The sequence below is a fragment of the Hylobates moloch genome, unplaced genomic scaffold, assembly GCF_009828535.3.
Source record: "Hylobates moloch isolate HMO894 unplaced genomic scaffold, HMol_V3 SCAFFOLD_10, whole genome shotgun sequence".
NCBI classification, from domain to species: Eukaryota; Metazoa; Chordata; class Mammalia; order Primates; family Hylobatidae; genus Hylobates; species Hylobates moloch.
Window position 1 is genome coordinate 103339487 of NW_026652285.1, and position 25289 is coordinate 103364775.

Consider the following 25289-nt stretch of genomic DNA (forward strand, 5'->3'; position numbering starts at 1 on the left):
ATTTTAGGACATATGCAGTATGAAAGTATTAAATGTTTGGTGTTAATAGTGTTAATTATTGTTACTGTTATTACTGCTTACTGTGTGCCAGGCACTGTGCCAAACATATCACTTGTATTATCTCACTGAATCTTCACAACTTTGCTGTGTCATACGTACTGTCACCCTCTCTATTTTGCAAGTCAGGAAACTGAGGCTTAGGTAAATTTGTCAAAAGTCACCCACTTAGCAAGTGGTAGTGCCAGAATTCTGCTTCAGACTGTCTGATTCCAGAGTTCGGGTCTTGAATAGTGTGTTTGGAAAGAGGAAAGTTCTTTAGAGTGTTAGCAGTAATTATCTTTACATAGTAGTATTAGAGCTACTGTCCATGCTTTTTGTATTTTCTGCATTTTCAATCATTAGAATGTATTTTTTTAATGGGGATGAAAAAGATATTAAAAAAAGAACATTAGTGTCTTTCTAAACAGTTAAATTCTTTTTTTACATGAGTTAAATATATTCAGACGTTCATTGTGTTCAGTGAGTGTTTGAGAAACACCACCTTCCTTGATCCAAACAGAAAGATTTGGACTTAACAACTTTTTGTATCAACACATTATTGTACTTTTTCTAGTCGCTTCATGGAGATATAAGTAGCCTGAAAACAACTTTACTTGAGGGCTTTGCTGGTGTTGAGGAAGCCAGAGAACAAAATGAAAGAAATCGTGACTCTGGTTATCTGCATTTGCTTTATAAAAGACCACTGGATCCCAAGAGTGAAGCTCAGCTTCAGGTAGGAGATCTATGTAAATCTATTTAAAAGATTTAAAAACAAACTCATGTAACAATTGCTACCTCTTTTTGCGTATAGATTTGAGTGATGGCTCTTTTTGAAGTTGTTGATTTTCTGCTTATAATTTACCACATTTCCTGTAAACTCCCTTAACTGTGGCAAAGAAAACAGTACACTTCATGTAATTATGTAATTTTTTTCACTTAAATAATAGATTTTTTTTTTAATACTTTTTTTCTTGAGACAGGGTCTTCTTACTCTGTTGCCCAGGCTAGTGTGTAATGGTGTGATCACAGCTCACTGCAGCCTTACCTCCTGGGCTTATGTGATCCTCCTGCCTCAGCCTCCTGAGTAGCCAGGACCACAGGCATGTGCCACCACACTTGGTTAATTTTTAATATTTTATTTGGAGAGACACGGTGTTACTATGCTGCCCAGCCCAGGCTGGTCTTGAACTCCTGGGGTCAAGCAGTCCTCCTGCCTTGGCCTCCCAAAGGGCTGGAATTACACGCGTGACTGGCCAAAATTCTTTATTAAACCTTAAGCTTAATAGAGAATACTCTGTTGAAACATGTAAGTTGAATTATAAATAATAATTATTAAAGTGGCAACTATTTCTTGAGTGCCATTTAATCTGCTAGGTGTTTCTTATGCATTATTTCTAGACTTCAAAGCCAGCTGCTCTGCAAGGTAAGAGTTACTGGTCCCTGTAGCCCATTATACAGGTAACTGGAAATTAAATTTCATAGTCTAAGTAGCTTGTCCAAAGTCATGTTGGCTAGGAAGCGGGGAACCAGAATTGAAACCTCCATTTGCCTGAGCTCTTTTCTGTATGCCACACTTAACTTTTCTCTTGAATTCTTTTTTTTTTTTTTTTTTTTTTTTTTGAGACTGAGTCTTGCACTGTCGCCTGGGCTGAAGTGGCACCATCACAGCTCACTGCAGCCTCAACCTCCTGGGCTCAAGTGATCCTCCCACCTCAGCCTCCCACATAGTTGGGAGTACAGGTGTGTGCCACCACACCCAGCTGATTTTTAAATTTTTTGTAGGGATGGGGTCTCACTACATTATCCAGGCTGGTCTAGAACTCCTGAGCTCAAGTCACCCTCCCGTCTTTGTAATCCCAAAGTTCTGGGGTTACAGGTGTGAGCCACCATTCTTAATTATTCTTAATCTCTGCTTTTGCTAATCGGATTTTGCTTTCCATCTTTCAGCGTATACCGAATCATTGTGTCGCTGGCCTTAGTGTGGGGGTCCTCTTCTGCTATCTCATATTTGTCTGGAATTCCAGCGGGAAGGGTTCACTGGCATCTCTGGTCTTCCTCATGACATCTGTGGGGTTTGCAGGTGTGATGAATCGTTCTTGCCTCAGAGAATTTGAGGCCTCAAACTTTATTGTTCCCCAGTGTTTCTGTCCCACACCTGGTCAACTTACTGAAAATTAAAAAAAAAAAATGGTTCCTTCTTCAAGAAAGATTGCAGAGCCCTTGCTGTGATCTGCAGCCCTCTGGTATTCCTGATGCGTCCTCCTTCCACTGTGGATATTACTTCAGCAAGAGAGTGCTGCCTGCCTACTGCTCATCAAATTACAGGCATCCGCTCTGCATCCGAGCTACGTGTTGTTCCTATGTGCCTTTCCACCTCTTTATTGACAAACTAAGAGGAAAGCATACAGCTTTAGGGGGACACTTATTCAGGAGGGAATAATTTTCTTTTTTCATGGTGCTAAGTAGATAATACTAGTTAGCATGTATTGAGTGTTTACTATGGACAATGCACAGATGATGAAACCAAGATAACTGAAACTACCCAGGTTTTACCACTAATAAACCTTGAAACCTTGAACCTGGGCAGTCTGACTCAAGAGCCTGTGCTCATACTCAAGAGTCTGGTTTACAGTTCATGCAGGTTTACAATTCACTCAGGTTTACAATTCCTGCAGTTGGGTAAGTGACAGAGAGAAAGACAAACATGTAAATGTAGTGTGGGATATGTTGCTATGGGACCACAGGTGAGGGAGCAGCTGAGCCAGAGAAAAGAAGTATTTGTGATAGGCTTTAAAAGAAGAATTGTTTTTGGCTGGTGGGCACAATTGGGAGGGCATTCCAAAGAAACAGCAGCAGCTAACGCAGAGGTGTGGTTGTATCTGAAGTGATCAAAGGAAAGAGCGTCCTGTGATCATCAAGTTACATTTGCTACTAAGGTTACTTCTACTTCTCTTGAATCAGCTTGGCTCTTTTAAAATTACATTTTCTCTTTTTCAGATTAGGACATAGACCCTTATCCACAAATTAATTTTTTTTTTAATTTTTAAAAATTTCAATAGTTTTTGGGGAACAAGTGGTGTTTGGTTACATGGATAAGTTCTTTAGTGGTGATTTCTGAGATTTTGGTGCACCGATCACCCAAGCAGTGTACACTGTACCCCAATGTGTAGTATTTTAGCTCTTACCGCCCTCTCTCCCTTCCCCCCAAGTCTCCAGAGTCCATTGTATCATTCTATCTATCTATTTATTTATTTATTTATTTATTTATTCAGAGACAGTCTCACTCTGTCACCCAGGCTGGAGTGCAGTGGCGTGATCTTGGCTCACTGCATCCTCTTTCACCGTGTTGGCCAGGCTGGTCTTGAACTCCTGACTTCAAGTGATCTGCCCATCTTGGTCTCCCAAAGTGCTAGGATTACAGGCGTGAGCCACCACACCTGTTCCGTTGTATCATTCTTATCCCTTTGCATCCTCATAGTTTAGTTCCTGCTCATAAATGAGAACAAATGGTGTTTGGTTTTCAATTCCTGAGTTACTTCACTTAGAATAATGGTCTCCAGCTCCATCCAGGTTGCTGCAAATGCCATTATTTCATTCCTTTTTATGGCTGAGTAGTAGTGTGTGTGTGTGTGTGTGTGTGTGTGTGTGTGTCACATTTTCTTTATCCACTCATTGATTGATGGGCATTTGGGCTGGTTCCCTATTTTTGCAATTGCGAATTGTGCTGCTGTAAACATGCGTGTGCAAGTGTCTTTTTCATGTAATAACTTCTTTTCCTCTGGGTGGATACTCAGTAGTAGGATTGCTGGATCAAATGGTAGATACTTTTAGTTCTTTAAGAAATCTCCATATTGTTTTCTGTAGTGGTTGTACTAGTTTACATTCCCAACAGCAGTGTAAAAGTGTTCCCTTTTCACCACATCCACACCAACGTCTATTATTTTTTGATTTTTTAATTATGGCCATTCTTGCAGAAGTAAGATGGTATTGCATTGTGGTTTTGATTTGCATTTGCCTAATAATTAGTGATGTTAAGCATTTTTTTGGATGTTTGTCAACCATTTGTATATCTTTTAAAAATTGTCTGTTCATGTCCTTAGCCTACTTTTTGATGGGATTGTTGGTTTTGTTCTTGCTGATAGGTTTGAGTTCCGTATAGATTGTGGATATTAGTCTGTTGTCAGATGCATAGTTTGTGAAAATTTTCTCCCACTCTGTGAGTTGTCTGTTTACTCTGCTGATTATTTCTTTTGCTGTGCAGGAGCTTAATTAAGTCCCATCTATTTACCTTTTTGTTGCATTCGCTTTTGGATTCTTGGTCATGAACTCCTTGCCTAAGTCAATGTCTGTAACAGTTTTTCTGATGTTATCTTCTAGAATTTTTATGGTTTCAAGTCTTAGATTTAAGTCTTCGATCCATCTTGAGTTGATTTTTGTATAAGATGAGAGATGAGGATCCAGTTTCATTCTTTTACATGTGGCTTGCCAATTATCCCAGCACTATTTGTTGAATAGGGTGTCCTTCTCCCACTTTATGTTTTTTGTTTGCTTTGTTGAAGATCAGTTGGCTCTAATAATTTGGCTTTATTTCTGGGTTCTGTATTCTTTTCCATTGGTCTGTCTGCCTATTTTTGTACCTGTACCATGGTGTTTTGGTGACCGTAGCCTTGTAGTATAGTTTGAAGTCAGATAATGTGATACCTCCAGATTTGTTCTTTTTGCTTATTCTTGCTTTGACTATGTGGGCTTTTTAGTTTTATATGAATTTTAGAATTGTTTTTTCTAGTTCTGTGAAGAATAATGATGGTATTTTGATGAGAATTGCATTGAATTTGTAAATTGTTTTTGACAGTGTGGTCATTTTCACAATATTGATTCTACCCATCCATGAGCATGGGATGTATTTCTTTCTTTTTTTTTTTTTTTTTGAGACGGAGTCTTGCTCTGTCACCCGGTCTGGAGTGCAGTGGCGCGATCTCGGCTCACTGCAAGCTCTGCCTCCCGGGTTCACGCCATTCTCCTGCCTCAGCCTCCTGAGCAGCTGGGACTACAGGCGCCCGCCACCACGCCTGGCTAATTTTTTGTATTTTTAGTAGAGACAGGGTTTCACTGTGTTAGCCAGGATGGTCTCGATCTCCTGACGTCATGATCCGCCTGCCTCGGCCTCCCAAAGTGCTGGGATTACAGGCGTGAGCCACTGCGCCCGGCTGAGCATGGGATGTATTTCTATTTGTTTGTGTCGTTTCCATTTGTGTCGTCTATGATTTCTTTCAGTAATGTTTTGTAGTTTTCCTCGTAGAGGTCTTTTACCTCCTTGGTTAGGTATATTCCTAAATTTTTTTTTTCTTTTTTGCTGCTATTGTAAAAGGGGTTGTTGTTTATTTGATTCTCAGCTTGGTTGCTGTTGGTGTATAGCAGTGCTACTGATTTGTATACATTGATTTTGTATCCTGAAAGTTTACTGAATTCGTTTATCAGATCTAGGACCTTTCTGGATGAGTCTTAAGGGTTTTTTAGGTACATGATCATAACATCGGCAAACAGCGACAGTTTGATTTTCTCTTTACCAGTTTGGACACGCTTTATTTTTTCTCTTGTCTGATTGTGCCGGCTACACAAATAATTTTGAAAATACATTTAAACATAGTAAGATCTCTCTACAGATATAAACTGCTTTTCCTAGTATATAGCACATTATCTCCATTTGTAGACATACTTAATCGAATGCCTCAGTTTTATTTTATTCTTTTTTAAGAGACAGAGTTTTGCTATGTAGCCCAGGAGTGCAAAGGCTATTCACAGGCATGATTATGGTGCACAAAAGCCTCGAATTCCTGGGCCCAGGTGATCCTCCTAACTCATCCTCCTGAGTAGCTGAGTCTACAAGTGTACCCCACCACGTCTAGCTCTGTTTTTTGTTTGTTTGTTTTTTAATTTTAGACAGGGTCTTTCTCTATTGCTTGGGCCAGAGTGTGTGGTGCGGTGGCACGATCGTAGCTCACTGCAGCCTCGAACTCGGGCTCAAGTGATCCTCCTGCTTCAACCTCCTAAGTAGCTAGGACTACAGGCACACACCACCATGCCTGGCTAATTTTAAAAATTTTTGTAGAGATAGGGCCTTGCTGTGTTGCCCAGGCAGTTCTCGAACACCTGGGCCCTAGCACTCCTACTGATTTGGCCTCCCAAAGTGCTGAGATTACAGGTGTGAGCCACTGTGTCTGGCCTTTTTTTTTTTTTTTTTTTTTTTGAGACAGAGTCTCACTCTGTTGCCCAGGCTGGAGTGCAATGGTGCGATCTCAGCTCACTGCAACCTCCGCCTCCTGGGTTCATGCAGTTCTCCTGCCTCAGCCACCTGAGTAGCTGGGATTACAGGCGTGCACCACCACTCCCAGCTAATTTTTGTTTTTTGTTTTTTTGTGTTTTATTTTGGAGACAAGGTCTCACTCTTTCACCCAGGTTGGAGTGCAGTGGCATGATCTCGGCTCACTGCGACCTCCACCTCCCAGGTTCAAGAGATTCTCCTGCCTCAGCCTCTGGAGCAGCTGGGATTACAGGCGCGTGCCACCACACCTGGGTAATTCTTGTATTTTTAGGAGAGATAGGGTTTCACCGTGTTGACCAGGCTGGTTTCAAACTCCTGGCCTGAAGTGATCCACCTGCCTTGGCCTCCCAAAGTACTGGGATTGCAGGTGTGAACCACTGCCCCCACTCTAATTTTTGTATTTTTAGTACAGATGGGGTTTCACCCTGTTGGCCAGGCTGGTCTCGAGCTCCTGACCTCAAGTAATCTACCCGTCCTGGCCTCCCAAAGTGCTGGGATTACATGCATGAGCCACCATGCCTGGCCTGTTTTTTTGTTTAGAGACAGAGTCTTGCTCAGTTGCCCAGGCTGGAGTGCAGTGGCGTGATCTCCCTCTCAAGTACCTGGGATTATAGGTGTGCATCACCATGCCCAGCTAATTTTTGTATTTTTAATCAAGGCGGGATTTCACCATGTTGGCCAGGCTGGTCTGTGGAACTCCTGACCTCAAGTGATCTGCCCACGTCAGCTTCCCAAAGGGCTGAGATTACAGGTGTGAGCCACAGCGCCCAGCCACCTGGCCTGTTTTTAATTTTTGAGAATCAAGTTGCATAGCCATGAAGGTTAACAGTCGCCCAAAATTTAAATAAAATTATTGCAGGCCTATAATAAGTTAAATAGCTGAAATTTTAAATAACGACAGATTCAGTTTTTAGTGCTGATAGTGTTCTTTGCTTTTGCAAACAAATAAGTATTTCTCAAATGGGAAGATGACTTATATGTTCTATGCTGTGAATAGATAGGTTTAGAATTATTTTCAGCACTGTTTTGTCTCCATTACAGTTAATTTTATGGGTGGGAGAGCAATATCTAAATGGATGCACTGTCTGAGTACCAGAATGGAATGGAAAATTCTCAGACCATGGAACTGAGAAATGAGAATTAAGCAAGAACATTTGTTCCCTGGGGGCCTAGGCAGACACACCCATTCTGTTTCCTTTTTCATTGTACCACCTCTCTGCCACCTCTGCCTCCTGGGTTCAAGTGATTCTCCTGCCTCAGCCTCCTGAGTAGCTGGGATTACAGGCACCTGCCACCCTGCCTGGCTAATTTTTGTGTTTTTAGTAGAGATGGGGTTTCACCATGTTGGCCAGGCTGATCTTGAACTCCTGACCTCAAGTGATCTGCTTGCCTCAGCCTCCCAAAGTAAGGAGCCACCACGCCTGGCCGATTTTGTTTTTCATTTTAATTATAAAGTTTTTTTATGTAACTTTTTTATTTGTATACATTATTAGAGATAGAGTCTCGCTATGCTGCCCAGGCAGATCTTTAACTCCTGGCTTCAAGCAGTCCTCCTGCCTTGGCCTCCCAGAGTGTTGGGATTATAGGCCTGAGCCACTGCACCGGCCTCATTTTAATTATATAGTTTTAATAATCATATTAAAACCTATTCTGTTTTCCTTGTTCATTATGGTTCTTAATATAGAAGTATTTTAGAATTCTTTTGACTGTTTTGATACGTCTTCCCCCAAACTATCAGAAAAATGAGTCATTTGCCTTTTAATTTTTTTCTTATAGGAAATTCGGCGCCTTCATCAGTATGTGAAATTTGCTGTCCAAGATGTGAATGATGTTCTAGACTTGGAGTGGGATCGGCATCTGGAACAAAAGAAAAAACAAAGGTGAATGAGATCTCTCATCTGCAATGTGTTGGAATAGATATTGCTATTGCCATTTCAAAAAGGTGATTTAGGAACATATGAAAATCCCCGGCCGAGCGCGGTGGCTCACACCTGTAATCCCAGCACTTTGAGAGGCCAAGGCGGTGGATCACCTGAGATTGGGAGTTCGAAACCAGCCTGACCAACATGGAGAAACCCTGTCTCTACCAAAAATACAAAATTAGCCGGGCATAGTGGCACATGCCTGTAATCCCAGCTACTACGGAGACTGAGGCAGGAGAATCGCTTGAACCCGGGAGGTGGAGGTTGCAGTGAGCTGAGATCGTGTGCCACTGCACTCCAGCCTGGGCAACAAGAGCGAAACTCCCATCTCAAAAAAAAAACAAGAAAAGAAAAAGAAAATCTCTACAAAATGTTAATTCTTTTTAACAGTCATTCTACTTGAAATATTTTTCTACAGAAACAACAAATGATGCTCAGTAATTTACATAAAATAATTCATATTGCAGTATAATTTATGATAGTGAAAAATTGGATTCAACCTAATTATCTAAAGGTACAGGAGTGGCTAAATAAATATGGTCCCTTTTTTTCTTAACTACAGAATACCCTGTAACCATTGACTAGTGTGTTCTCCAGTAAATTATGTAATATATTGAATACATATTCTGTGTTCTACAAAATGTATGAATATATAACTATTTCGCTATAATTATTAGATGTAATATAAAAATTTAATAAGTAAAAAGACAAGCATATTGGCTAATAAGAATGTGGAGGTACAAAAGTAAATAGATGTAACAAAATATTCCTAGTTACATCTGCAAAACGGGATTAAGGAGAATTTTCCATAATACTCTTCTGTATATTTCAAATTTTCTTTTTGAGAAAACATTTGTAATTAGTGTGGATAATTAAAAAGATGAGAGAAATGATGGCAAAGTAATGAGAAAACCTTTTAGCATAGTTTTTTATCCCTAGATATTTGGTTTTAAGCCACATATTTTCCACAAGGAGTAGAATGCCGTGCACCATGAGAGCATGAAGTGCCCATTAGAAATTTGAAAAACGAATCAGCCATGAAATGTTAGATTTCTGAAACATCTACACTTGGTTAATAGATTAGCCCTGTGTGAAAACAAACCAGAAATGGTCTGTTTGATGTACTTTTCAGTGGGACAACCTGGGTGTGGTATCAGGGACAGGACTATAATATGCTTATAATATAGTAAGCAGAATTCAATAAATTACATTGTGTTATGTGGAGAAAGGCTAAAAATCCCAACTGGAGGACCCTCAGCTTGCAGCATAGATAGGTATAGGGAGATAGAAATGAGAAGCTCTCCTCCCCCACTATCTAAGGGAAGGATTCTGTGGCCTGTGGACTGGGGCACTTGTCTCCATGGGCAGTGGGGCCCCATTAGAGAACCAGCTCACACACCTGGTTCTGATTCATGTTTAACCATATGATTTGCCTTCCCACAAGGGAAACAATGGTCTAACCTGACAGTGGGTACATTCTGCTCTGCTCAATTGTTGTATTTCTTTTTGGTAATTAACAATTAGCCTTGTAAGAAAGTGCATGATGCTTAAAGAGAAGCCAAGCTTTTTTTTTCCTTTGTAACAGTTCTGTGGATTTACTACTTATGCTTGTCTGAGTTCTCTTTCTGCAGAGTTCAAATTCTTAAATCTGTACGATTTTCTATTTTGATAGCACTTCTCTGTTTTAGGGCCATCCCTGAATATTACCTTGTACCCTATTGAAATGCCTTTTTTTTTTTTTTTTTTGAGACTGAGTCTCGCTGTGTCATCCATACTGGAGTGCAGTGGCACGATCTCAGCTCACTGCAACCTCCGCCTCCGGGGTTCAAGCAATTCTCCTGCCTCAGCCTCCTTGAGTAGCTGGGATTACAGGTGCGTGCCACCACACCCGGCGAATTTTTGTATTTTTAGTAGAGATGGGGTTTCACCATGTTGGTTAGGCTGGTCTCCAACTCCTGACCTCGTGATCCACCCACCTCGCCCTCCCAAAGTGCTGGGATTACAGGTGTGAGCCACCGCGCCTGGCCTGAAATGCCTTTTAAAAATTATATGTTGAACTACCTTGTTACCAGAGACAGTCATTCAGTCAGCCCTGAACTCAAAGAGAAAATGGGAAAAAAGGAAATAAATCCAGAGGTTTCTGTTTAGCAAGCATTTTTCATTCCGTGATTTGTGTTAAGAGGCAAAATATACACAGAGTCACTTGTTGCTTAACGTGCATTCTGAGAAGTTCATTGTTAGGCGATTTTGTCATTGTATGATCATCATAGAATGTACTTATACTATGTGTACTTATTACCTAGATGACATCGCCTATTACACACCTAGGCGCTTATGGTGTATAGCCTGTTGCTCCTAGACTACAATACCATACGGCAAGCTTGTCCAACCCATGGCCTGCAGGCTTCATGTGGCCCAGGACAGCTTTGAATACAACCCAACACAAATTCGTAAACTTTCTTAAAACATTCTGAGATTTTTTGTGATTTTTTTTTTTTTTAAGCTTATCAGCCAGCATTAGTATATTTTATGTGTGGCCCAAGACAATTCTTCCTCCAGTGTGGCCCAGGGAAGCAAAAGGTTAGACACCCCTGCTGTATAGCATGGTTTTGTACTGACTACTATAGACAATTGTAACACAAATCACTAGGCAATAGGAATTCAGCTCTACTGTAATCTTATAGGATCATCGTTGTATATACAGCCATCATTGACCAAAATGTCGTTATGTGGCACATGACTATATTGACATACCATAGCAAAGAAAATTTTGTTTATAACTGATGTGGGATTATTCCTTTTGTTTTTATTTGTATGGTTTTTCCTATTCCCTCTGCAAATTAATGCAGTCAGAAAAAAATTTCAAAGCTAAAGATTTCTACTGAAAAAGCAGAAGCAAATAGACCTGTCCCCCTCTACAGTCAGATCTACTTCCCAGAGGCAGCTACTGTTGTCTCTGTCTTGTTTTAGTTCTTTTGGGCAGGTTACCTCCCTGATGTAAATTATGCTGTCCCACTATTTCTTGACAATAGTCTGAAGAATTAACTGACTCCCATAGACTTCCCAGTGAACCTGTTTTGTTTTTTTTTTTAATTGAATATAATTTACATTCAGAAAAACAGATAACTTCTAGGTAGAAAGCTGACTGGCTTTTCCCCTGTTCCTGACTCACACCTCACTCCTGCCCTTTTCTTCCCAGGGCCTCTCAGGTTTCACCTAATGTATGCTGTCCTTTGCTACAGGACTGGCCTGCCTGTTTCCAGCTGTTTTCTCCACATTCGATTTTATCTGCATTAGGCTTTCATCTCCTTTTTATTTTCTAGTAATTTCTTAATGGTTCTTGTCCAGTGCTGGTTCTCCATTTTATCATTTTCACTTCTACCATTGTAGTCTTGTTTGTTTTTTTACTGGGAGATTCCTTTACTTGAACCATTCATGTTTAATTCTTTTCTCATTGTTGTCAACAGGCACCTGCTTGTGCCAGAGCGAGAGACACTGTTTAACACCCTAGCCAACAACCGGGAAATCATCAACCAACAGAGGAAGAGGCTGAATCACCTGGTGGACAGTCTTCAGCAGCTCCGCCTTTACAACCAGACTTCCCTGTGGAGCCTGCCCTCAGCTGTTCCTTCCCAGAGCAGCATTCACAGGTGTGGAGAGGACTTGCACTCAATAAATATGGGTGAATGAATGCATGAACATTTAGGAAGTCTTAGAGTGGTTCAGATATGGATTTGCAAGTGACTCTGTGTCTCTCACCTATGTGATCCTGGTCAGGGTCCCACCCTCTCTGATCGTTTGTTTCTTTGCCTAAAAAATGGAGATGACAATACCTGCTTCGTGGGATTGTTGGAGAGTTAAATTAAGTCTGTAAAGTATTACACTGATGAAATGCATGCTGAATCTATCACAGCAAGTGATACACCATAGTAACAGTGTCCTGGTTTGATTGAAAATCAACTGATAGGATTAAGTTGACTGACTTGTTTCTGAAGCCCAGATTTGCCATTCTGCTTGAATGTGGGGACTTTCAGACCCTGGCAGATTGACAGTTTGCCTTAAGTTTACCAAAATGGTTTTGTGTTTATGCTTTTAGGCCAAATGTATAAATTTTAATGACTTTTTCTACTGAGGCACCATCATGTTGTGTTTGAGGTGGAGATGGTATATAATATGATTGTGGCCTCACTTCTTTTAGATTAATTCCATCAGTTGGTCCGATGGCATGTTTATATATTGGGGATATTCTCATGTCTTGCATTTATATTTAGGAGGATAGTGTACCCCCGACAGCCTCAGATCTTTCAGCTCCTAGTTGGTTTGTATGTAACACTGTCCTGTTTCAGTTTTGACAGTGACCTTGAAAGCCTGCGCAATGCTTTGTTGAAAACCACCATAGAATCTCACACCAAATCCTTGCCCAAAGTACCAGGTAATTGCATCCTTCCCAGTCTTTTAACTCCCTTTGTTCTCTTCCAACTACTGATATCTTAAAAACTGAGTCTTAATCATTTATGGGTTTATGGATTTCTTGCAGCCAAACTGTCCCCCATGAAACAGGCACAACTGAGAAACTTCTTGGCCAAGAGGAAGACCCCACCAGTGAGATCCACTGCTCCAGGTAAAGAGAACTAGTAACTGGGCCTGTACGTAGTGATAGGGTACGGTGGTGTGTGTGTGTGTGTGTGTGCGCGCACATGCACGTGTGCATATGTGAGCTAGGGTGCTGTGTATGTGTGTGTAAGTGTGTGTGTGTTGGTTCTTAATAGGGGATAGAGAAAATGTCTCCAGAATCTGTTGTTAATCTGAATAGTGGAATAAGAAGCAGCTTATATATACTTGATGAAGCAGCAAGGTAGTCGTTTTGGCTTTTACACTGTTTTCTGCAGTCCTCAAGTTTTATGGCACTGATTCACAAGGGTTTGAGATAGGCTGAGCTGGATCCTAGCCTCTGCTTTAGCCAGAGAAGGTTTACTTTTCTGATTTGTGTTGGGTTTTGAGTAAGTTTGCATCTGGGAAAAAGGCTTTTTAAAAGATAAATAAATAATAGAAAAAAATAAAAGACGGAGTCTCTCCATGTTGCCCAGGCTGTTCTCAAACTCCTGGGTTCAAGTTATCCTCCTGCCTCAGCCTCCCAGAGTGCTGGGATTACAGGTATGAGCCACTGTGCCTTGCCGAAAAAGCCTTCTTTTATGAAAAAAAGAAGAAAAAAATAAGATTAAGCAATGTTGACTAAAAATACTTTCTTAAAAATACTTGATTAAAGAAGCCGGCCCGGCGTGGTGGCTCACACTTGTAATCCCAGCACTTTGGGAGGCCGAGGCGGGCGGATCATGAGGTCAGGAGATCGAGACCACGGTGAAACCCCATCTCTACTAAAAGTACAAAAAAATTAGCCGGGTGTGGTGGCGGGCACCTGTAGTCCCAGCTACTCGGAGAGGCTGAGGCAGGAGAATGGTGTGAACCCGGGAAGCGGAGCTTGCAGCGAGCCGAGATCGCGCCGCTGCACTCCAGCCTGGGTGAGAGAGCGAGACTCTGTCTCAAAAAAAAAAAAAAGAAGCCGGCCGGGCGCGGTGGCTCAAGCCTGTAATCCCAGCACTTTGGGAGGCCGAGGCAGGCGGATCACGAGGTCAGGAGATCGAGACCATCCTGGCTAACACGGTGAAACCCCGTCTCTACTAAAAATACAAAAAATTAGCCGGGCGTGTTGGCGGGCGCCTGTAGTCCCAGCTACTCAGGAGGCTGAGGCAGGAGAATGGCGTGAACCCGGGAGGCAGAGCTTGCAGTGAGCCGAGATTGCGCCACTGCACTCCAGCCTGGGGGACAGAGCAAGACTCCGTCTCAAAAAAAAAAAAAAAAAAAAAAAAAAAAAAAAAAGAAGCCATAAATTTTTTTCCCATTACATTATCTAGATAATAACTTCAATTTAAAGAAAAATTTGTGACAAACAATTTTAGGCATAACTGCTTTGTTTTAGTATCCATATCCAAATTTTTCTTTGAGATTCTGTTTTCAGTTAAAATTTTTTTATGCCAATAACAAATGCTTTTGGTAATCAGAATAACTGAAAGAAATTTAATCTTAACTGATTGATTTTTCTGTACTCACATAGAGCTAAATTAGATAAATAATAGTCACAGACAAGTTAATTTTCAAATAATTTTTTTTACCTAAAGAATACATTCTCTTGGTAGGTAATTGGGAAAAATATGGAAAGTATAAAGGAGAAAAAAAATATTAGCTGAGTGCGGTGGCACGCACCTGTAATATTAGCTCTTCGGGTGGCTGAGGCAGGAGGGTTGCTTGAGCCTGCAGCTGCAGTGAGCTATGGTCATGCCACTGCACTCCAGCCTGAGCAACAGAATCTCTAAAAAAAATTAAAAAGTTAAAAAATAACTCTCTCTCAACCCAGATATGGCCTCACTTAGTTATTTTGGTTTAGTTCCAAACTTTTTTCTTTGTATATGTAAATCTGATTTATTTTAAAATGAAATTGAGATTATAACAGTTTTGTGTCTTAATGTTTTTCTAATTTAAAATTCATGAGCCCTATTAAAAAAAAAAAGAAAAAGAAAATAAATGCTGTTGGTGAAGATATGGAAAAAAATGGAACCTTTGTGCACTATTGGTGGGAATGTGAAATGGTAAAGCCACTGTAGAAAACAGTTTGGTGGTTCCTCAAAAAATTAAAAATGTAATTACCGGATGATCCAGCAATTTCGCTTCTGCGTGTATACCCCAAATAATTGAAAATAAGGTTTCAAAGAGATACTTTTGTATCCATGCTCATGACAGCATTATTGGTAATAGCCAAGAGGTGGAAACAATGTGTCTGTTAATGAATGAACGGATAAACAATGTCTGTCTATACAATGGAATATTATTCAGTCTTTAAAAAGGAATTTTTGACACATGTTACAATATAAGTGAACCTTGAGGACATTGTGCTAAGTGTCCTCAAATAGACAAATACTATGTAATTCCACTTATGTGAAGTATCTAGAGACATCAAATTCATAGAGATGGAAACAAGAATAGGGGTTGCCTGAAGGACTGAGGTGGGGGATCATGGGGAATTATTATTTAATGGGTATAGAGTTTCAGTTTTGCACAGGGAAAATAGCTCTGGAGGTGGATGGTGGTGATGATTACACAACAATATGAATGTACTTAATACCAATGAACTGAGCACTTCAAAACACTTGCGATGGTAAATTTTATGTTACATTTTACCAAATTTTAAAAATTGGAAAAAAATTTAAACTTAAAATCTTAACCTTTTCCTCTGCCTTCTGTGTTTAAATGTTCTTTGAACACATGCCTTATAAAGACAGCACAATATTTCCTTGTATTAGAAGGCCATAATGCCTGTTGCTAATCTTGTTGCCAAAATTTTCTCAGAATGTCTTTGTTCACAAATCTTTAACCCACATCAGATTATATATTTAGATAGAGTCCTTACAAGTGAGATTTATGTAATTTACTTATTCATTCATTCAATAAATATGATTGCCTAGTTTGTTCCAATCAGTGGTAAATGAGAGAAACATGGTCTCAGCCCCATGAAGCCTTTCATTTAAGAGGAGGAATTCAGACATTAAGCAGATAACTGCACATGATACTCATTTAATATTAGTGTGCATGCTGGGAAGAATAACTCAGCATGTAAACACTTTGAATTTTTAAAATTTGTGAAAAACAACACACATTAAGTGCACAAAACAAAAACGTATATCCCTGTAGCCTCTACCCAGGTCAAGAAACAGAATAGTGCCATTTTTTAGAAGCCCTCTTGCATACCCCAGTTTTCCTTCCTTCCCTAAGGCACAATTATATGGGCTTATGTGAGAGTTTTGCCTTTGCCTTTTTTTTTTTTATTTGACATTTTTTGTTATTTTTAATTTATTATTTTGGAAAAATTGAAACTTCCAATTGCGAGTACAGTAAGCACCCACTTACCCTCACCCATATGTTGACTACTGTTTGCCACAATTGTTGCTGAACTATCTGAGAATAAGTTGAAGACAACGCCCCTTATTCCTAAATACTTCAGCATGTGTCCTCCAAGAACAAAGGTGCTCTTTTACACACCATAATACAGTTTGCAGGTGCAGGAAATTTAACATATACAGTTATCTCGTACACAGTTGATACTCAAATTTTCTCGGCTGTCCCACTTACCCCTACACGTTGATTGGATCTAGGATCCAGTCCAGGATTCTGCATTGCATAAGTTGTCATTCTCTTTAGTCTCCTTTTCTTTGTTTTCCTTCAGAGCTTTACTATGTAAGCATACCTCCCAAAACACTATAATTTGGTTTTGCTTGTTTTTGCATACCACATAAATCCATTCACTTAGTCTCTGAACGGGCTTCTCTTGTTCCACATCAGGCTTGTAAGATCCATCCATGTTGTTGCCTCTAGCTGTTACTTTAGTTGCTCTATATAGGATTCTGTTGTATGAATATGCTGTATTTGTTTATTCATTTTCCTGTTGGACATGTGCTGCTTTCAGTTTATAGCTATTATAGAAGAGGTTCTGAATACTCCCGTGTGTGTCTCTCAGAGCACATGTGTACTCTTCATTTGGTTACATAGCTAGGAGTGGCATTGTTGGCTCATAGTCTGTCCATATGCTCAGCTTTCATAGATTCTGCCAGGCGGTTTTACTAAGTGGTTGTATTTTATCATCAGTATATGAGTGTTACAGTTGTTCCACATCTTTGCCAAACTTGATATTGTCAGTCTTTTTTCTTTTAACTATTCTGGTAGGACTCTTGTAAAACGTTTTAACCGTTTGGATATCTTCTTTTGTGGAGTACCGAATTAAATCTTTTGCCCATTGATTTATTATTGAATACTGTCTTGTTGATTTGTAAATGTTTTTATAAATTTTGGAGACCAGCATTTGTTGTTTTTGTGAGTTTTAGATACTCACTTTGCCTTTTTGTCCTCTTAATTATGTCTTGGTGAACAGAAGTTCGTTTTTGTTTTTGTTTTTAGAAACAGCCTCTTGCTCTGTTGCCCAGGCTGGAGTGTAGTGGTGCAGTCATAGCTCTCTGCAGCCCCAACCTCCCTGGCTGAAGCAATCCTCCTGCCTCAGCCTCCTGAGTAGCTGGGACTATAGGCACAGGCCAGGCCACCATGCCCAGCTAATTTTTTTAGTTTTTATAGAGACATGGTCTTGCTGTATTGCTCAGGCTGATCTTGAACTCCTGGCCTTACGTGAGCTTCCTGCCTCAGTTTCCCAAAGCCCTGGGATTACAGGTGTGAGCAACTGTGCCCAGCCTGGTGAGCAGAAGTTCTTAATTATAAAATAGTGAGATTTATCAGCCTTTTCTTTTATAGTTAGTACTTTTTGTGTTCTGTTTAAGAAGTCCTCTATCTCTAGGTAATGAAAGTAGGTATGTACCTTTATTATCTTCCAGAAACATTAAAGTTTGCCTTCCACAATTGGATCAACTTTATTGAGGTATAATTTACATATAAAACTCACCTGCTGGTAGCTGGATGCTTTTTACTAAGTTTACAGAATTGTATACACATCACCACATTTCAGTTCTAGAACATTTCCATCACTTAAAAAGTTTCCCCATGCTTGTTTGCAGTAAATTCTTGTTCTACCCAAGCAACCACTGATCTGCTTTCTTTCTTCTTGGATCTGCCTTTTTAAAGAAATTGCATATATTATGGAGTCGATAGTGTTTGGGTTTAGGTTCTTTCACTTAGCATGTTTTTGTTGTTCACCCATGATATGTACCATGTATCATTAGTTCATTCCATTTTATCGTTGAACAGTATTCCACTGTATAGATCTATCATATTTTGTTCACCCTATCAGTAATTGATTTTTGTGTGTGATATAAGATATGGCTTATGTGTCATTTTTTTGTGTTTGGATATCTGCTTGTCCTAACACTATTTATTGAAAAGACTCTCCTCCCTGCTTAGCAGGGCCACTTTTATTATAAATTGTTTATCCTTATACATGTATGTTTGTTGGTCTCATACACTGATTAGAAAGCACTACTGCCACACTGCCTTAATTAGTGCTCAGATAAGTCTCAATGCTGTTCTCTTGCTAGATTCTAGAGGTGTTCTGTCCAATATGATATTCTGCTTACTTTTTTTTTTTTTTTTTTGAGACAGAATCTCGCTCTGTCGCCAGGCTGGAGTGCAGTGGCATGATCTCAGCTCACTGCAACCTCTGCCTCCTGGGTTCAAGCGATTCTCCTGCCTCAGCTTCTTAAGTAGCTGGGACTACAGCTGCGTGCCACCACGCCCAGCTAATTTTTTTGTATTTTTAGTAGAGATGGGGTTTCACCATGTTGGCCAGGATGGTCTCGATCTCCTGACCTTGTGATCCGCCTGCCTCGGACTCCCAAAGTGCTCTGATTACAGGTGTGAGCCACCAGGCCCAGCCTCTGCTTACGTTTAAATTAAATAAAATTGCAAGGCAAGGTGGTGCATGCCTGTAATCCCAGCTGGTTTGAGGAGGCTGAGGCAGGAGGATCACTTGAGCCCAAGAGTTCGAGACCAGCCTGGGAAAGTAGTGGTGAGACCCTGTCTCAAATAAATATATAAATTTTAAAAAGAAAAATAAGTAACATTTAAAATTTAGTTTTGCAATCCCAGTAGCCACATTTCAAGTGTTCAGTAGGCACATGTGACTAATGGCTACTGTAATGGCAAACACGTATAAAGAACATTTCATCATTGCAGAAAGTTCTACAATTCAGAGTAGGGGTTGGCAGATTTTTCTGTAAGGGGCCAGCTGGAGAATAGTTGAGGTTTGCAGGCGCTGTGGTTTCCATTGCACCTACCTAACTCTGCTGTTGTAATGGGAAAGCAGCCACAGACCATGTGATGAGAGGGACATGTCTGTGTTTCAGCAAAACTTTATATTTCTACAAAGAGACAGCTGGTCTATGGTTGTAGTTTTCTGACCCCTGCTCTAGAATGTTTTGGCTTTCTTGGTGTTCTACATTTTCATATTAACATTAAAATTGTCTTGTTAAATTCTACCTCCCTGTACCTAGAGTAGTCAAAACCATAGAGACAGAACTAGAATGGTGGCTGCCAGAAGCTGGAGGAGGGAAAATGGGCAGTTAGTGTTTCATGGGAATGAAGTTTCAGTTTGGGAAGATGAAAACGTTCTGGAGATAGATGGTAGTCACGGTTATACAACATTAGGAATGTATTTATACCATGGAACTGTACAGTTTAAAATGGTGACTATGTTGCATTTTATGTTATGTGTATTTTACCACAATTAAAAAAAAAAAAAAAAAGAGGGGAGGCAGGAGAATCGCTTGAACCCGGGAGGCAGAGGTCACAGTGAGCCGAGATCATGCCGTTGCACTCCAGCTTGGGCAACAAGAGCGAAACTCTGTCTTAAAAAAAAAGTTTTGGGGGAGGAATTTTGCCTTCCTCAGCCTTCAAAGGAAAGTTGAGATTTTGATTGGAATTGTATTGAGTTTCTAGATCAACTTGAGAATTGACATTTGTGCAGTAGTGAACTCCCAGTTCCTGAACTGGGTACATATTTGTATATTTGGGTGTTCTTTAATTTCTCTTAATGTTGTCTGCATGGGAGACATGCACATCTTTTGTTAGATTAATTGCTAAAAATTTAATTGCTAAAAATTTGATGCTCTTATAATGGTAGATTTTTTTCCTTAAATTTTATGGTTTATGTTGGATGTAGTATAGAGAAATATAGTTGATTTATGTATATTTACTTACAGCCAACAACCTGGCAGAACTCATTTATTCTAACACGTCTGTACTGTTTCTTGGCCTTGTAACTATGGAAACAATGATATCCTCCATGGGTACTAATGGTGATGTTTCTGCCTTTCCAGTCCTTTTGTTATTATTATTATCATTATTATTATTATTATTTTACCTTACTTCACTGGCTAGAACCTCCAGTGCAGCGTAAAAGTGTCGTGTAGCTGTCCTTGATCTCAAAAGGAGCACTTTCTATAGTTCATCCTGAGATGTGAGGTTTGCTGCATCTACTGAGATTATCATATGACTTCTATCCTTTTGTCTCCCCACCGTCCCTGCCCTCAGTCATGTAGCTTTCTACCTTTCCTTATCTGACCTAGAGCAGAGTGTAAACAGAGTAAGATTCTTTAAATTTCAGTGGGACCCTCTTTCTAATGCCAGGCAGTTAGCTGCATCCTTGATCACAGCAGAGAGCAGCACCCATTAATGGTGGAGGCAGCACCATTGGCATAGTGAGCAGTCCATGCCCCACGCTTCTATGAGTGAGCATGCCCATTGCATCTTTCAGTTGATGGGGCTCCCTCCACCGAAGGCAGGGAAATTGCCTCAGAAAGGTGAAGGAAGGAACTAAGAGTACCCCCATGTTACATAGGACCTTGGAGGTTACATAGTTATTCCAGTGTCTCTTTCTTGAAGTGTCTACCTCTTGAAGGTGATGTGATTATTTGAGTCATCTTTTATTGTTACTATCAGGAACTACAATAGGATTTTAGAGAAATTATGGAGAGAAATTTGGCCCCAAGAAAACATGGGTTTGTATTAGTTTCCTATGGATGCCATTACAAATTATCACAAACCTAGCGGCTTAAAACAGTACCTAGTTGTTATCTCACAGGAAGATTTTCTGTGATGATGGAAATGTTCTGTATCTTTGCTGTCCAGCAGGGTAGCTACTAGCCACATGTGGCTGTAGAGTACATGAAATGTGGATAGTGCAATCGAGGAATTGATTTTTCATTAATTTGCTTTTAATTACTTTAAATTTAAATAACCACATATGGCTACTGGCTGCCAAATTGGATAAGACAGCCATAGCACATAACATTGGTTTTTAGTGGCATTTGTTTATGTTATACTTACATTATGACAATAAAATCTTGCAGAGCCATGTGCACATAGGACACAAAAGTCAATAAATATTTGCAGAGCCATTTTAAATAACTTGGGGAGGGAAGAAAAAGGGCTAGATTATTTTGTTTGGTTTTTGTTTTTTCCAATATACAGGAAGTATTCACTTGCATTCTGAAATTTATGATAGAAAGTAACATGACATAAAGCCTTACTCTTTGTAATCTAAACAGAAGGCCAGGATTCAGTTCAATTCAATTCTATTTTCTCTTTTGGGTTTTTCTTGTTGTTATTTGAGAAGGAGTCTCACTCTGTCGCCCAGGCTGCAGTGCAGTGGTGCAATCTGGGCTCACTGCAACCTCCACCTCCCGGGTTCAGGTGATTCTCCTGCCTCAGCCTCCTGAGTAGCTGGGAGTACAGGTGTGCACCACTACGCCCTGCTAATTTTTGTATTTTTTAGTAGAGATGGGGTTTCACCATATTTGCCAGGCTAGTCTCGAACTCCTGACCTGACGATCTGCCTGCCTCGGCCTCCCAAAGTGCTGGGATTACAGGCTTGAGCCACTGCGCCCAGCCTTTTTTTTTTTTTTTTTTGAGACAGGGTTTCACTCTGTTACCCTATTTTTTATAGAGACAGGGTCTCACTATGTTGCCTAAGCTGGTCTTGAACTCCTGGCTTCAAGCAGTCCTCCTGCCTTAATCTCCCAAAGTGCTGGGATTATAGGCCTGAGCCACTGCACCCAATCTCTTGTATTTCTTTTAAACCTAATTGTCTGAATCGGAAGAATCATTAGATTTATCTGGAAATGTTTGAGACACTCAGGACTGAGGACATTCTTTCTATTCCATTTTGCGTTGGACGTGTTCTTAGAAGCTTATCGTTGGAAGGTGACAGTAATGGTATGATTGTTCACCCCACCATAGAAACTTGCCTGTTACATTTCTGGTATATTATTATTATACTAGTGAGGGCTCCAGGTCTTCTACTTTGACACCAGCATTAATTCTGTCTCTTACTTTTTCACATTCTTTTATTTAACAGCCCCAAGATGTTCTCGTTCACACATCTCAGTTTCTCAAATCCCCATCTGAGCAAAGACCAAAACCATTTTTGTTCACATTTGACCATACCTGCTCCCACTTAAAATAAGTAATAATTAAATCATTTTACAAGTTGAATATTTTTTTTTATCAACAGTAAAAATTACTTAGCTTTTGGGCTTGCTTTGAGTTGTCTAAATTGTGTTTTGTTTGGGGCTTTTGTAGCCAGCCTGTCTCGATCAGCCTTTCTGTCTCAGAGATATTATGAAGACTTGGATGAAGTCAGCTCAACGTCATCTGTCTCCCAGTCTCTGGAGAGTGAAGATGCACGGACGTCCTGTAAAGATGAGGAGGCAGTGGTTCAGGCCCCTCGGCACGCCCCCGTGGTTCGAACTCCTTCCATCCAGCCCAGTCTCTTGCCCCATGCAGCACCTTTTGCTAAATCTCACCTGGTTCATGGTTCTTCACCTGGTGTGATGGGAACTTCAGGTAAGTAAACAGTGGGAAAGGAAACTGTTTTTCCCTATGATGTTTCTAACTAATGAAGGAATTGTAACTGGGTTTTATACTGTCACACCAATATGCTGGTTGGCCCCAGCCCACTTTTTTTTTTTTTTTTTTTGAGATGGAGTCTCGCTCTGTTGCTCAGGCTGGAGTGCAGTGGTGCAATCTAGGCTCACTGCAACCTCCACCTTCCGGATTCAAATGATTCTCCTGCCTCACCCTCCCAAGTAGCTGGGATTACAGGCGTGTGCCACCACGCCTGGCTAATTTTTGTATTTTTAGTGGAGACGGGGTTTCACCATGTTGTGTTGGCCAGGCTGGTCTCAAACTCCTGACCTCAGGTGATCCACCTGCCTTGGCCTCCCAGAGTGCTAGGATGACAGGCATGAGCCACTGCACCTGGCTGCTCAACCCACTTCTGCTAATATTCTAGAAATTAGAAGACTAATTGAAAAGATGTGTGTTCCCCTTGAAAGCAGTTGCTAGGCCATTGTGAGGAAGGAGATGGTTCTCCAAGTTTATGCACTGTAACAGTTTTTCTGCTGAGCCAGCTTGTTTTTTAAAACAGGTCTTTTTCAGAAGTAAAAGGGGGCTGTTTGCTTCAGTTATAAAGCAACATCCACACTCATATCTTTTAAATCCTGGCTCATTTCAGCCTGACTTGTGGCATATTCTGCCTCAGAACTCACCAGCTCTGATGCTTGTGGTCAGTATTGGCTCACTGTGCTGACCGGTGTTGTGCCCCCACACTTTCAGTACAGTGTCAGGGCTTTGTGTCAGGGCTTTGCATCAAAGTGACTTCCAGCAGAGAAAAATACCAGTGTTAGGTACGAGAATGAAGAGAATTTGTGAGAGGGGATCAGGGAATTGGTCTATGTTGGTATAAAAGTTATATCTCAATCAGTATCAGGAAATGATGATGTAAGGTATCTTAGTAGAGGTGGGAGGCAAATTTCATGCGATAACTGAAAGATATAGATGCCAGCCTGTTAGTTTACTGGTACTTTTCTATGTTAACTCTAATTTTAGCATTTTCCCTGCAGTCGAACATAAAGAATTTACCAATTTAACCCTTTGTATGTTCCTGTTCTCTCACCCACTCACACTTAATTTTTCTTTTCCTCTTAGTGGCTACATCTGCTAGCAAAATTATTCCTCAAGGGGCCGATAGCACAATGCTTGCCACGAAAACCGTGAAACATGGTGCCCCTAGTCCTTCCCACCCCATCTCAGCCCCGCAAGCAGCTGCCGCAGCAGCACTCAGGCGGCAGATGGCCAGTCAGGCACCAGGTAAAAGCTGTGGCCCCATACCTGTACAGAGGCTGATTATGAGCTGTCTGAGTCACAGGCCAGGACAGCAGGTGGCAAGAAACAGTGGGCTCTCTTTGATGCCCTTCAGAAGAGAAGATTGATGTGACAGCCCTCTCCGCTTTGTGGAGAGAGTTCTAAGAAGGCGGAGACTAGGTCTGAAAATCTTTGCTTTTAAGGGGAGGGATTAGAACTGCCACATTTAGTTAAGGTGGAAATCAGTGGGGTTTTTTTTTTTTTTTTAAACAAAGTTGCTAATCCTACTTTTGAATAATGTCTGCTTAGAGCCCTAAAATCATAACCTTTGAAATTCGATCATGTAATAACATTAGCGTCATCTCTTAGTATCTTATAGATTGCAGCTACCCCAAGAGGTAGGTATTTGAATGGCTATTTTGGCTGGGCATAGTGACTCATGCCTGTAATCCCAACACTTTGGGAGGCTGAGGTGGGAGGATCACTTGAGGCCAGGAGTTTGAGACCACCCTAGGCAACATAGTGAGACCTCGTCTCTAAAACAAAACAAACACAAAAAGAATGACCATTTTGTGTTTGAGTAATCTGAAGTTCAGAGAGGTGAAGGTTATTCCACCAATAAGTAGCAGAACCCAGACTCTAACCCTCTGCTCTTTTTCAGTTGAGCATTTTTTCTTCTCCAACTATATCTTGCATGAAGCTTTTTTTTTTTTTTCTTTTGAGACAGGGTCTCACTATGTTGCCTAGGCTGGAGGGCACTGGTGCAATCACGGCTCACTGCAGCCTCCGTGATCTCCCGAACCCAGGTGACCTTCCCACCTCAGCCTCCTGGATAGCTAGGACTACAGGCATGCACCACTACACCAGGCAAATATTTAAAACATTTTTGTAGAGACGGGATGTCACCATGTTGTCCAAGCTGGTCTCAAACTCCTGGGCTCAAGTGATCCACCCGCCTCTACCTCCCAAAGTGCTGGGATTATAGGCATGAGCCACTGCTCCTAACCAAAGCTTTTTTTTTTAACATTGTAAAATTTAACTTTTACAGATGGAAGCTCTAATAAGCCAGTGAGCACTTAACATTTCGTCAGTGGCTTGTCGTTATCCCAAACTTTCTACTACTTTCTACATTAATGTACATTGTACATTAGGATTTTACAGTCTGCGTAGTTGGTCTCAAGGACTTCAGATATCACTAGTTATCAGTTTTATAAGCTAGTAGTTCTCAACTAGAGGCTGCCCCCACTTCCCTCTCCTCCACCCCTGAAACAGTTGGCAGTGTTGCTGGCATTTAGTGGGTAGAGGCCAGGAATGCT

The 25289-nt window shown here is 40.7% G+C and overlaps 1 protein-coding gene across 5 annotated transcripts in view; it reads left to right on the plus strand.

Annotated features, from left to right (window-relative positions):
* Positions 1–25289, plus strand: part of NUP214 (nucleoporin 214) — a 109492-nt gene that overhangs the window by 27053 nt on the left and 57150 nt on the right. For all 5 annotated transcript variants that reach the window (XM_032165441.2, XM_032165443.2, XM_032165440.2 and 2 more), the window contains exons 17-23: positions 614–772; positions 8138–8241; positions 11751–11933; positions 12630–12715; positions 12821–12904; positions 22411–22674; positions 23818–23979. In XM_032165441.2, coding sequence (XP_032021332.2) covers positions 614–772; positions 8138–8241; positions 11751–11933; positions 12630–12715; positions 12821–12904; positions 22411–22674; positions 23818–23979 — 1042 coding nt within the window. The remainder of the gene's footprint in view (positions 1–613; positions 773–8137; positions 8242–11750; positions 11934–12629; positions 12716–12820; positions 12905–22410; positions 22675–23817; positions 23980–25289) is intronic.